This window comes from Enhydra lutris, unplaced genomic scaffold, assembly GCF_002288905.1.
Source record: "Enhydra lutris kenyoni isolate GAN:26980312 unplaced genomic scaffold, ASM228890v2 scaffoldscaffold10, whole genome shotgun sequence".
Lineage (NCBI taxonomy): Eukaryota > Metazoa > Chordata > Mammalia > Carnivora > Mustelidae > Enhydra > Enhydra lutris.
The window spans coordinates 14,807,172-14,822,124 of NW_019154094.1; the positions used below are offsets into that span (position 1 = coordinate 14,807,172).

Consider the following 14,953-nt stretch of genomic DNA (forward strand, 5'->3'; position numbering starts at 1 on the left):
CCTAATTAAATGATCAGAAATATTTAGAAGACATAGAAATCCTATTGAAATTTTGAGCTTTCAGAAAAAGAGACATGTTAAAAAGAGACATGTTAAAATACAAGGCACTTTGCATTTTAAAATTTAGTAATATTAACCTTTCTGAGAGATCCATAATGGTAGTGTGAAAGTGTTTGCAGATTGGAACTATCTCTCGTCTTTCAACCTCAGTAAGCTCCAGTGTTTCTAAGAATTTCACAGCTACGAGTTCAAGGGCATCTTCAGGCCATGGCTAAAAATAAGAAAAAGATAAACTTAGGAAATTTAAGATGGGTAGTTCCACTCTAACGATATAAATGTCTTCCTGTGAGAGAAGACCTTGGGGTTGAAAAAATTAAAATCTTAATGGGGAAAATAGAATTGGGTGGGCTGAGATCACAGGTAAATCTGTGAAAGAGCTAACAAATATTTTTATACTAAAATTAAAGATAACAAAATATAAAGGAAGCATCAGTGATATTTTACATATCAAGGATATACCACACTGCTTTCCTAATCTCATCCACTTGGATATCAAGTAGATGCCCCATATTTAGTATGACAGTGGCAGAAGTTAGTTGCACACCTAATACCTATCAGCCCTTTTCCCTTAGAACTCCAATTTTATTCTAGATTGCAATATGCCCAGATAAAAGACCATATTTCCTAGATTCCCTTGCAATTCACAGGCGATAAAGGCATATAGACAGCTGTTGGGTGGGGATCTCCAGGAAGGTTCTTTACAGGGTTACATAGAGCTTGTGTGTGCCTTTTTGCCCTGTGTATTATTCTACTTCTTGCCTGGAACACAGATCTGAGAGTTGGAGCTCCAGCAGCCATTTTAGACCATAAGGTGAATTCGAGGGTGGCAACCACATGCTAAGGATAGCAAAGAAGAAGGAACTTGAGATATGATGACTTTGTTAAGCCACAAAATCCCAGTGTGTTTATCTGCAGAATTTTTCTATGAGAGAAAAATACTTTATATGTTTAGTTTAGGTTTCTTTTTTTTAAGGTTTATTTAATTATAAATAATTAATTAAAATTTAAATTATTTATTTGAGAGAGAGAACACACAGTGAGAAGGGAGAGAGTGTGTCTTAAGCACGCTCTGCACTGAGTGCAGAACCCAGCATAGGGCTCAATCTCAGGACCCTGAGATCATGACCTGAGCCAAAACCAAGAGTCGGACCCTCAAGAGACTGCACCATCCACATGCCCCTAGTTTGGGTTTGTTACTAGCATCTATCATAATTCCTAACTGTTATAGCATCCAGACTGAACTTTTTGAGTTTCTTCTCCCAAAATTTGCTTCTCCTCCAGTCTTGTCTCAGGGAAATGATTCTTCTGCTTCTCCTGGAATATGCCAACTGTGCTGCTGCCTCTGGTCCTTGGGACTTGTTATTCCCTCTGACTAGAACCCTTATCACCTAGACCCGCATGTGATTCTCCTTCACATCTCTGACCAAAGACCAACTTACTAGGAGGGTCTTTCTAGAATACTCATTCTAAAACACTATTCCCTCTCTTATTTTCTTGTCCTGAGTTTTCTTCTTAGCACTTACTAATACAGGACATATTTTTTTTTGTTCATTCATTCATCATCTGTCTCCTCTGACCATGAAATCCATGAAAGCAAGGACCTTTTCTCACTACCATTATCTTCAGTGCCTAAGACAGCCTCTGTCAATAATTATTACAAGTATTTATTCTGTGAAATAATTTATGTTAAATGAACAATTAATCTTCACTTGCTCATTAGAGTATTTTCCAAATTTCATTTAGATTTGACAAGATGCTTGTAATTATTTTCCTTTGTATCAGACAATATTCATTTTAAGATCAATTTTTTTCAGCCTCTGGCCCTCCAGCCTAGTGAAAGTCAACCCTTTTTGACCTAGCACTCCATTAGTAAAGTTTTAAGCACACACTGCCAGAGTATGCATACCTACTAATAGACTGTATTATCGAGATCAGTGAATAATCAGTGAGATTACTGAGATCTGTGAATTTTTGTAAAATGCCAGAGTGAGTGTCATATGAGCTATATGTCACTGAAAGCATTATAAAGGTTCATCTTTCTGTTCTGGGTGATTCATGTTTAATTATCCTGCTAGTCCTGAAGGGTTTTTTGTTTTGTTTTAATGCAGGGCTTGAACTCACAAGCCTGAGATTAAGACCTGAGCTGAGATCAAGAGTCAGATGCTTAACCAACTAAGCCACCCGGGTGCTCTAGTCATGAAGGTTTAATAACTAACTGTGGCAACTAGAATATTTATGGCCAAAGTGACAGTAACCAGTCTTACTGAGTCTTCAAACAAAAGGGATATATCATCATATATAATAAGGAAAGAAGTGGAGTACTTTCCAGAGGTGCCTAATTTAGAAGCTCAACCATGTCATCAACGATCCAGTTCTTTCCATCCTTTTGCTCTACCATTCTTAGTATATTTTATCCTTGGGCTTGTCCTATCGTGGTGGCAAGAGGACTGCTGCAGCTATGGACACTATATGCTCAAGCAACAAGTTTGAGAGACAAAAAAGGCCCTTTTCCTACCATGTAACTCTTCCTTTAGTGAAAAAAATATTCCCCAAAGCTCCCCAGTAGACTTGAACTCTGGCCCTACTGGCAAGGACTGGGCCATCAACAGGCTCATGCATAAACCAATCAATAGTAAGAGGCACAAGAGCACCAATATCGACTTAGACCAACCAGGAATCAATCCTTCTGACACAAAATCAGAATTCTGTAGGCAAGGATGAAGTAGGTAGAGAATGGCTGTTGACAGGAAACCAACGGTCTCTCCAATGCCATCATAAGCTAATATTGCGTGGTATGATATACTCTAGGGATAAGGTTAACATATCAATTCATATTTTATATAGTCTTCTTAAATTTAACTGATATCCTGTCAGATCTCATTAAGTAGTCATTGCTTTTGCCTCATGACGTGGCGGACACAGAGCTCAAGCTAGCTTACACTGGTTTATGCCATTCTGTTATATCTACTTACAATTGCGCCGCATCTTCAATGTTCAGTTTATCCCTGAGATGGATCCCTCAGGGTACCTTCCATCCTGTCTATGACACATGGCCATCTGACATATAAACTGAGTAAGGGTGTCAATGTTAACCCATATGAAATATTTCATACAAAAATGAATATTCCGGGGCACTTGGGTGGCTCAGTCAGTTAAGCATCTAACCTCTTGATCTCAGTTCAGGTCTTGATCTCAGGGTTGTGATTTCAAGCCCTGCACTGGGCTCCACACTGGGCATGGAGCCTACTTTAAAAAAAAATTCCAGTAATTCCTTCCCTCATCATCTGAATTGTTTTGTACCCCTGCTAAGTACACAACCTACTTTGAGACTACAGATCTAGCCACAAAATTAATGCTGTCCTGACCTATGTGACACACCGTGACTTATAATCACTTCCTGAGTTTCGAAGACTTAGATCCCAGACAATGGCATTAGCATCATTCTGACACAGATCCTACATCCTCACTGCTTCAGTGTAAAACCTTCTGTTACCCACTTAAACTCCCTTATTTATTTGCAATTCTCTGTTCCCTCTTTTATTTTTTTTAAAGATTTTATTTATTTATTTGACAGAGAGAGATCACAAGTAAACAGAGAGGCAGGCAGAGAGAGAGAGAGAGGGAAGCAGGCTCCCTGCTGAGCAGAGAGCCTGATGCGGGACTCGATCCCAGGACCCTGAGATCATGACCTGAGCCGAAGGCAGAGGCTTAACCCACTGAGCCACCCAGGCGCCCTCTGTTCCCTCTTTTAAAACATCTTCTCAACAACTCTGAATTACTTACAGTAAGAGAAAGTCTCATGGTTATGACAAAGACATTCAGAAATAGTAAACTTATAAGATTTCACAAAAGAAAAATTTACAGTTGGACAGACTTTATTTGGTTTGGGTTTCTGGCCACTTAATGGATATGGTATTAAGATATGGTTTTCACAAATCAAAACTGTTTACACAAGAATAAAAGCTGTGTGAAACACTAAAATGTCCTCTAGCTGAAACATTTGTGCAGTCCTAGGAAAAATAGTTTTTCACACAATTGATAAATAGGTAGAATAAAACAAATAAATGCCAGAAATTTATTTTTGAAAGAAATTGGGGGCATCTGGGTGGCTCAGTTGATTAAGAATCTGCCTTCAGCTCAGGTCATGATTACCATGGGACTGAGCCCTGAGTGAAACTCCCTGCTCAGAGGAAGTCTGCTTCCCCCTCTCCTTCCACCACCCCCACCCTGGCTTGTGCGCTCGCGCTCTCTCTCTCTCTCTCTCTCTCTCTCTCACTTGCTCACTTGCTCTCTCAAATAAATAGATAAAATCTTTAAAAAAAAAAAAAAAAAAGGAAAGAAATTAGGGGCATCTGGGTAGCTCAGTCAGTTAAGTATCCAATTCTTGGTTTGGGCTCAGGTCATGATCTCACAGTCATGAGATCAAGCCCCACATCAGGCTCTGTGTTCGGGGTGGAGTCTTTTCAGATTCTGTCTCTCCCTCCCTACCCGTTTCTCCACCTTCCCAACCCCGCTTGCACACTCTCTCACTCTCTAAAATAAAATCTTTTTAAAAAAGAGGTATAAAATAATTTAGTCTATAATCTACAGTCCACATTGTATTGAACATAAAACAATTAAATAGAAGGTACTATGAAATACTATTCTCAAGAGCATAATTACTACTACTTCATAGTCTTACACAGGCAGTGACAATTTGCTTTATGATTAAGTGAAGTGGGAGCCTTCATCATTTGCTGTTAGTATGACTGAAATGATCACCCAGCTGGTCTTCCTCTCTTTTGTTTTGCCCTATTCCAAACCATCCACCATATAGTCTCCAAGGGTTTGGATCTTTTTCCTTTGAAATATATTAGTTAAATATATGTTGATGCTCCCAAGGTGTCTTCGGTATAAAACCAAATTCATAGGCACATTTACAAATTACCTTAGAACTCGGCACCCACCCAAAGCTCAGGCTTAACTCCTGCTATCCTCATTGCCAGTTTGCAGTTACACAAATGAGCCATGCCCTCTCTGCCGCTCTACCTTTGCACATACTATGCCCTTGTGATGGTTAGTTTTGTGTGTCAATTTTACTATGGGCCATGGGGTGTCCATATATTTGGTCAAACACTATGCTGGATGTTTCTATGAGGTGTGCTTCCTGTGTCTCCAGCTTGTTGGCTGCAGATCTTCAAACTTGTTAGCCTCCATAATCATGTGAGCCAATTACTTACAAGAAATATACATATAGATATAACTATTGATATGGACAGATATAGATCTACATATGTGTATTTTTATACATATATACATGTAGGTTTATACATACTTTTATGTTTAACACATTCTCTTGGTTCTTAATATATTCCTTCTCTCTGTAACTAATTTATTTTCATACTTCAGAGATTCACTGTCCTAATAAGTATAACTTCTGCACACCAAGATTATAGCTCTTTTATATAATTGTAGCTGCTCATTTGCCAGCTGCCTTTCCTATCTTCCAGTCTAGAGTGTGAGATCCTTCTGCGGATCCTGTAGGTTTATCAGTCCCTGGCGCCAAGCACTATGTCTGTCATTAGAGTAAGTGATCAAGAAACATGTGCTGAATGGTTATTAACAGAGCTGGAATAAGATTTCAGAAAATTCTAAAAGATTTAGTTGCCACTGCCCCTCACCCGCCCACCGCTGCCCCAAAATTACAAACCTGGAACCAGTCAATGGTACAGCAATTGATGAGGGATGGGAACTGTCTCAAGCGATTTCTAAAGGCATCTCCGATGGGGCTAAAGGCCACTACCACATGAAGATTTTCTTTGCAGCGATTTACAAAGAAAGCAAACAGGGCCAAGGGACTGAGTTCATCATGTTTATTGCCAGCCTGAGCTACAGGACGAACACCCTAGGGAATAACAGAAAATAAAAACCTTATAAATGAAAATGGACAAGTTGATAATGGGATTAGTAGATACTGGAATATTAAGAATTTTTATTATAAATAAGTACCTTATAAATACCCTTAATTTTTTTATATCAGTAGAATTTCTTTGATACAGTTTGTACTTAGAAGACTTCTTCCAACCCCATAATTTTTTTTTTTTAAGAAAAAAAAGAGTTTCTTAAGGAAATAATTATTAGGCAAAGTTTTCCTCTGATTATCAATATACAGAACAATAGTCCATCAGTGATATCCAACCCCATAATTTTATAATTTGAAAACAAATATCTGCTAAGAATTTAACTTATAAAGATACCCATAAAAAGTTCACCATGAAAGAAATTAAAAAGAAAAAAAAAGTTCACCATGATAGAGGTATAGAACCATAATTCAACATTGCTTATAAGAGGAAAAACAACCAAAACATCTACTGAAAAAAAGTATAAAACATCCAAATGCTGTGATTTTTGTGTAACCATTAAAGGAGGTGCCTCAATGTATGTGGTAGGGCAAGATCAGCAAGATAAAATTAGAACAAACTGCAACAGTGTGTATAATACAATCCTCTTTGTTAAATTAAAAAATATTTAGGCACATGTGTAAGTACATACACACATTTTTATGGAGGCAATCACAAACTATTTATAATGGTTACTTTTGTGAGATGGACTTAAAAGGACAGTATGAGAGGGAAGCTGTCACTTTTTATTCTGAACATATTTCTTGCTTTATATCATTCTTTTTTTTTAAATTTTGGACATTTTTATACCGTTTGCATTCACTCACTTTATTCTTACAACATTCGTATATTTTAATTTTTTAAAAATATTTTATTTATTTATTTGGCAGAGAGAGAGAGAGAGATCACAAGTAGCCAGAGAGGCAGGCAGAGAGGGAGGGGGAAGCAGGCTTCCCGCTGAGCCGAGAGCCCCATGTGAGGCTCGATCCCAGGACCCTGAGACCGTGACCTGAGCTGAAGGCAGAACCTTAACCCACTAAGCCACCCAGGTGCCCCAACATTCGTGTATTTTAAAAATGTTAATACAGTTGCCCGGTAATGAGATTACAGGGGCACTTCTAATTTTCTTTGTTCGTCTTTACATGAGAGATGCATTTACTTGAGGTTGAGCATCATGGCTCTGGAACCAAACTACTGAATTCAAATCCCAGCTTGTAGCTTATTACCAATATGACCTTGGGGCAAGTTATTTAAACTGTCTGTAACTTAATCGCCTCATCTGTAAAATGGGGAAAGAGTACCTACAGCAGAGGGTAGTTGAAGGATCGAATGAGTTTTTATGTGTAAACAGTTGAGTAGTTCTTGTCGCATAGGTAAGGAACTATTAGTTTTTATATGCCACCTTTCTGCTTGTTCAGAGCACAAAAGATTTCAGAGTCAATAACTATCTTATAAATAGATTTTAAAAAGTTTTTTTGATAGCAGATATCTGTAGACATATTTATTATGTACACACACACAATGTTATAGCTACTACAATGAATTGGTTTCTAAAAGAATTCTCTATTTTAGATAATGTTCTGCTTTATGTGCTAGCTATATCCTTGGAAAATTATAAACGGACTCTGCATATGCATTCTGACAGTAATTCCCAAATTATGAATATTATGATCAGTGTCAGTCTATGATGTTATGTTCACATGGTCTATCTGCACTAACTCTGAGTTAACCCTGGGACATGCAAATAGAGAAAGGTAATGTCTGGTTGGAGCCATAAGAATAAAAGTTCAAGAAAGAGCGAGGATGGTAATATAAGTATGGTGGTTATTTATATAAAAAGGGTTAATGCTTCTAAGTAGATAAGCTTTCTGTGGGAGTGTAATATCCACCTGGACCCGCACATAAATTTTGGAAGCAGGCCTGATTCGGGGGAGTAAGAAAATGAGTTGTTACTGAAAAAATAATTAGACAAACTGAGTGAAACTTCACAGCAGTCAAGGGGAAGTGGAGTTGGAAACACACAAAAACCTGCATTAAAAAGGTTTAGAGCAGCTTTATTTATAACTGCTCAAACCTGGAAGCAACCAAGATGTCCCCCAATAGGTGAATGGATAAACTGTGATACTTTCATTCACTGGGATATCATTCAGAGATAAAAATAAATGACCTATCAAGCCATAAAAAGATACGGAAGAACCTTAAATGCATATTGTTAACTGAAAGAAGACAATCCAAAAAAGCTACATACTGTATGGTTCCAAGTATGTAACATTCTGGAAAAGCTAAAATGATGGAGACAGAAAAAACAGTAGAGATTGCTAGGAGTTTGGGGAAGGAAGAGAGGCATAAATAGATGGAACTCGTGGCATTTTTATGTTAGGGAAACCATTCTGTATGATACTTAATGGTGAATACACATCAGCACTCATTTGTCCGAAAGTTGTAGAACGTATAGCACAAAAAGTGAACCCTAATGTAAGCTGAAGAATAATGAATTATGTCAAATATAAATGAGTATTTTTTTAAAATATTTTATTTATTTGACAGAGAGAAATCACAAGTAGGCAGAGAGGCAGGCAGAGAGAGAGAGGAGGAAGCAGGCTCCCTGCTGAGCAGACAGGACCCTGAGATTACGACCTGAGCTGAAGGCAGAAGCTTTAACCCACTGAGCCACCCAGGCGCCCCTAAATGAGTATTTTTAAAGGAACTGAGAAAATATCACTGAAAGTGATAAATAAGAAGTCACTGTTTTATTGAGAAAGACACAGAAATAATTTAATTCCTTAAGGAAGGCAAATAGAACAGCGGAAAATGTAGGCCAGAAATGGAGGTCTGAAGCTTGAACTCTATTGCTGAAATCAGAGACATGTGCTGAGTCTGTAAGAGAGGCGCTCTAAGCAGTGCCCAGTCCAAGTTATAGAGGCCAATTGTCGGGAGTGAGGAGGTTTATACTGAGATCTTTGTCAGAGGGATGAAATAAGCAAAGTCCAGAACATGATCTCCAAAGTGGGATGTCCAGGGTAGTGCAGAATGTAGGAAGAAAATAAACAGAAATCCTTTCATATTACTTCTTCTATTTTAAAAAATCAGCATAAAGCAGAGAAACAGATACATTTCAGTACTCCTGAGTTTTGACTATGGCTATTTCCTTGTGGATAAATTAATCTGGTATTCATAGACTGGGGTGGAATGTAAAAGAAAGAAGTTCTTAAGGTCACTGTTGGGTCAGACCATAAGAAAATACTGAAGCAATGGAAGTTCTGTAGCAAAGTGACAAGATGAAAAGATAAATAGCTAAAGTGAGCAGGAAAGCTTGGCAAAGCTGAAGAAATCCCACTCCCCAAGAATGACTATTTCTTGGAAGGGAGCTTAGTGGATGAATTTATCCTACAAATTAGGAGAATCACCATTTTTCAACAGCCTTAGACACACCCTTGAAATCTCCCAGATAAAAGAGAGAACTCGGAATCTTTTCTTTATTCCTTTTCTCCTTCCCCACCCCAGGCCACAAACTAGTAATGTCTCATTTATTGAGGGCATTCCAAGTACATGACACTTCGTAAGAGCTTCATTTCATTTGATCTTCAGGCCTCACAACACCCTATATAGGAAGAAATATGTTGTATATATATATTAGTTCCATTCCATACAAGAGAAAAGCAGGTGTTTGAACTATTCTACTACAGATGCTATCAGTGGAAAAGATACAGAAAGAACATTCATTCTGGAATGAAACACCCAGATATGAATGATATATTCTACGGGTAATAGTAGTTATGGCAACTAGAAAGAGGCAAGTACTAGCAGAGATCTTCTGTAGGAAGATTAGAAATGAGGACTGAAGGACAATCTGAAGTAGTTGGCACTTCACAATTGTATTTTTTTTTGTCAATTATGTCACAAAGCATAATTCTCAGATCTATCAGAATTGTTAGGACAAGGAGTTTTATTAAAGCTTTTTAAAAATTTGCTAACCAGTGGTAAACTATAACAGCTAATCAAGCAATATTTCAAAGCTATGTTTTTTCACATCACTGTAACCCTAAGACGTGATTTAAAATGTATAATCACTCTTAAATATGCTACATAAGATCAAACAGATGCAATTATCATCATTATGAAAAAAGGAATTATAAAAATTCTGTCTCATAACTATGGTAGAAGTGATTTGAAGTTTACCAAGAAAAGATGTATTAAAATAATATACTTTTAAGTTTTTAATTACCAAAATCCAATATGCAAGCTATAATTGTCCTGAAGAGCAGAGAAAAAGTAACAAGATAAGAACATTTCTGTGTTGGGAACACCACTTGCTAAAAAGCATTACCTCCATCACTTCCTGCTTTTCATCAACAGCAAAAATGTTAGGTACTTCTCCCGTATTGAGCACACTGTCAATATCTTCTAGAAAGGCTTCCTCTTTAATCTGAATGTCGGTGATTAGAAAGACTGTCTTCTGGCCCCTCATGCCCACGTTCCTTAATAGAACCTTAAAATAAAAATGCAATGGTAAGCAGAATGCGGTGAACGTGTGCTGTTCTTGCTTTCCCTGCCTTTCCCTTTTGGTAATGACATTTCAATTTTAGAGTGGTACCTCTCTCCACTTCTGGTGGGGTGGTGGGGCATTCCTATCATTCAGGGCCTCTACTTTTCCCACCTCCTGAGTGGGAGACCTAACTAGTCAGAGTTTCCCAAGCCCCCGTACATAGTCATTGATTCAGAGGAGGGCACGATTTTAAGAGGGCTCCCTCACAGTCTTACTTCAGGGACTGAGATGGACTTGGAAACAGAAAGAATCTCTGTTACTCTGAGATGAAAGACATAAAGTCTAGTAATCTAGAATCTATAAATGCCAACTATGTTGCCTCATGGAGGAGTCTACTGGAGAAGGAACCTAATGGAGAAGTGTAGAGCCAGGAGACAGAGTAATTACTGAGGGGTTAATTTGAGTTCCTGAATTCAGACATGTCAAAGCCCTATCTACCTCTGGACCTTCTATCATGTAAGACAATAACTTCATATTTTGCTTAAGTTAGTTTGAGTTGTATTTTGTTTTGTGTTGCGTTGTCAATTGCAACCAAAGATTCCCAATTAATATAAAGATATGGACTTGGGGGCATGGTGGAGGAGACTTGTTTAGGATGTTAGAACTGTTTGTTAAAATTCCAGAACTTGTAAGCAGATTTTTATAAAGCATTAAAAATGAAATTATATAAACTTATAATTAAATATATTATGTTAACAAGGGTAACAAATCTCATCACTTCCTATTATACTTACCATTATCTATCTTATAGAAATTATTTAAATCTATTATATACAGTAAAATACCATATAATGGTGCTCAAACACATAACTCTTCCCAACTCTGTTTTCAGTGACATCCATGGCAGGAGTTTGAATAATCCATGGTGGGAGTTTTTACACCAGAGAAATTGGCAAATGCTACTCGTCAAGAGGTTCTCCTGAACCCCCTGGAGAGTAGGGTGTTAGACATTTGCCAGTATTCAACTGGGTATATTTCAAGTGAAAACACATTACTACTCTGCAAATGATTTTTTTAAACTTTATTCTATTTTTTCAGTGTTCCAAGATTCATTGTTTATGCATCACACCCAGTGCTCCATGCAATACGTGCCCTCCTTAATACCCACCACCAGGCTAAATGATTTTTAAAATAAACTGTCTCCATTTCTAAATTATATCTTTTAAGTATATCATATCATTTAAATAAATGCTGAATTTTAATATTATACAAAAACTGCTTTTCCCCATTAAAGCCATTCTTCAAAATACAGGTTGTTGTGTTCCTAGAAATACTTTTCTATCACCAAAACAAGTGTTCAAAGAAGTATTATATCTAATCATGTCAGCTTTATTTTTATAGCATTTTAAAAATTATTATATATATTTGGATATATTTGTGTGTATATATATTTGTATACAACATATATATATTCGTATACATATATATATGTTGTATACAAATATATATACACACAAATATATCCAAATATATATAATAATTTTTAAAATGCTATAAAAATAAAGCTGACATGATTAGAAGGGAGGGGTGGGGGGATGGGTGAGCCTGGTGATGTGTATTAAGGAGGGCACAGATTGCATGGAGCACTGGGTATTATAGGCAAACAATGAATCATGGAACACTACATCAAAAACTAATGATGTACTGTATGGTGACTAACAAAAAATATTATTATATACAAATAAATAGAAAGATACAATAAAAGCAGATTTAATTTATTGGCATAAGCATTGTTATACTTAAAAATCATATTCAAACGTACAATGTGTGAAACTATTTCCAAACAGGAAAAGAGGGAACATTTCCAAAATACTAGGTATATGCCAAGAATCTTACATTTTATAATTTAATCATAACGACCTATGAACTAGGTGGTATTATCCAAATTTTACAAATAAAGTAACTAGGGAGTGACATTAGTCAGATAACAGACTGGAAAGCTCCAGGTCCTCATTGTCCCAGGAAGATACCAAATCAGCAATATACAGACCAAAATACCTTTGTGGAACCTTAGGAACTAGTTAAGGGGTATGGCACCCCTGTAAATGCATAAAAAAGAGAAGGAACAATTCAGAGAGTGTAAAAAAATTTACTGTAATTTTCTCGCCCTAGCCCCTTCTCTCCTAGCATAGAGCAACACAGGAGGATACCGTCAATTCTTGGCTTTTCCCCTCACATAGAGGGAATAGACTGGACCTGCTTTCAGCATTCTGGCTTGTCAAGGGGCTGCCTGACAGACTGATTTTTGTCTCACCTGACTCAGGGTACTGACGGGAACAGAGCTTAGTTCTGATATGAGATTGGAGACCACTGAAGACAGAGGCAAGTGCCCTCCCACAAGGGAGCATCAGTGACTCTGAAGTTCCACAGGAAGGTGCCAGGGGGACCAATAGGTGAGGGGAAGAAGAATACAGTACAGACCAAAACCAAAAAAGATCATAAGAAGAAAGAGGAAATTAAGGTAGCTAAAGTCACCTGTATTCATGCACAACCCAAAAGAAGATTCAATCCCCCACAAGTTCTGAGAAGTCTCAGAACTTCTAGAACGGTGATTGGTGAAGGTTTCTCTCTGCATGAAGCCAGTCCATAAAGACTGGAGAGGTAGTAGTTCATCAAGTGCCCCAAACTTAGAAGATCACAAGATGTACAAGGAAACAGGGAAACATGACCCAATCAAAAAAACAAAATAAACCCCAAGAAAACCAAAACAACAACAAAAACAGATCTAAGAACTGCATAACACGAAATTAAAAATAACTTTTCAAGATGCTCAATAAAACAATGAATCTTGGAACACTACATCAAAAACTAAGGAAGATGTGGTCCATATACACTACGGAGTATTATGCCTCCATCAGAAAGGATGAATACCCAACTTTTGTAGCAACATGGATGGGACTGGAAGAGATTATGCTGAGTGAAATAAGTCAAGCAGAGAGTGTCAATTATCATATGGTTTCACTTATTTGTGGAGCATAACAAATAACATGGTGGACATGGGGAGATGGAGAGGAGAAGGGAGCTGAGGGAAATTGGAAGGGGAGGTGAACCATGAGAGACTATGGACCCTGAAAAACAATCTGAGGGTTTTGAAGGGGCGGGTGGTGGGAGGTTGGGGGAACCAGGTGGTGGGTATTGGGGAGGGCACGTATTGCATGGAGCACTGGGTGTGGTGCAAAAACAATGAATACTGTTACGCTGAAAAGAAATTAAAAAAAAAAACAAAAACTAATGATGTGTTGTATGGTGATGAATATAACACAGAAAAATTTTTTAAAAATTAAATTTAAAAAAAGGTGCTCAATAAGCTAAAAACAGAATACAGATAGAAAACTAAAGAAAATTAGGAAAATAATGCATTGTCAAAATAGGAATATTAATAGAAATGTGAACACCTAAAAAATAACTTAAGAGACTTATGGGATATCATTAAGTGGACTATTATACACATTATAGGAGTATCAAAGAAGAAAAGAGGGGGAAAGGCAGAGAGCTTAAAGAAATAATGTCCCAAAACTGAAATCTGAGGATAGAAATGAACAAATGAGGATAGAAATAGAAATTCAAGAAGCTCAGCAAACTCCAACTAGAATAAACCCTAACAGACTCACACACCAAGACATATTATAATCAAACTGCTCAAAGTCAAATATAAAGAGAGATCTTTGAAAGCAGCAATAGAAAAATAGCGCTTCACATACGAGGGACCTTTCATAAGATTATCAGTATACTTCTTAGCAGAAACCTTGTAAGCAAAAAGGGAGTGGGATAATATATTCAAACTGCTGGAAGAAAATGAAACTGTCCACCAGGAATACTATATCTGCAAAAGATGTCCTTCAAAAATAAAGAAAGAACTCCTCACAGAGAAGCTGAGGGAATTTATTACCACTAGATGTGCCCTTCAAAATATGCTAAAGGGAGTCCTTCAAGTTGAAATGAAAGGATGCTAGACAGCAACACAAAGCCACATGAAAGTGTAAAGTTCTCCAGTAAATATATGGGCAAATACAGAATTCTATACTATTGTAATTTTAGTGTATAAATTCACTTTTAATTCTTATATTAGAATCTAGAACCCAAAGCACAAAAACCTTTATAAACCCTGATGTTAATGGGTACACAATCTATAAAGACATAATTTGTGACATCAGTAACATAACGGGGGGGGGCAGATGTAAAGGAATAGTTTTTGTATGTGATTGCAATTATTATCAGTCTAAAATAGGTTGTTATTACTTTAAGATGTCTTACGTAATCACAATAGTAACTCCCCCCCCAACCAAAAAAATATACAGAGTATACACAAAAGAAAATGAAAAGGGAATCAAAGCATGTCACTACAATCAATCAACAAAACACAAAGGCAGGGAGTAAGAGAGGAAGTGAGGGACAAATTAACTACAAACATACAGCAAACAGTTAACAAAATGCCAATAGTAAATCCTTCCCCATCAGGAATGACTTT

General features: G+C 37.1%; 1 protein-coding gene across 1 annotated transcript in view; it reads right to left on the reverse strand.

Moving 5' to 3' along the window:
- The window catches only part of LOC111143860 (dynein axonemal heavy chain 12), a 208,273-nt gene that overhangs the window by 76,443 nt on the left and 116,877 nt on the right, over window positions 1-14,953 (reverse strand). The window contains exons 43-45 of the mRNA XM_022497828.1: window positions 10,267-10,428; window positions 5,750-5,944; window positions 138-271 (exon numbers count right to left, since the gene is read on the reverse strand). Of these exons, the coding sequence (XP_022353536.1) occupies window positions 138-271; window positions 5,750-5,944; window positions 10,267-10,428 (491 nt within the window). The remainder of the gene's footprint in view (window positions 1-137; window positions 272-5,749; window positions 5,945-10,266; window positions 10,429-14,953) is intronic.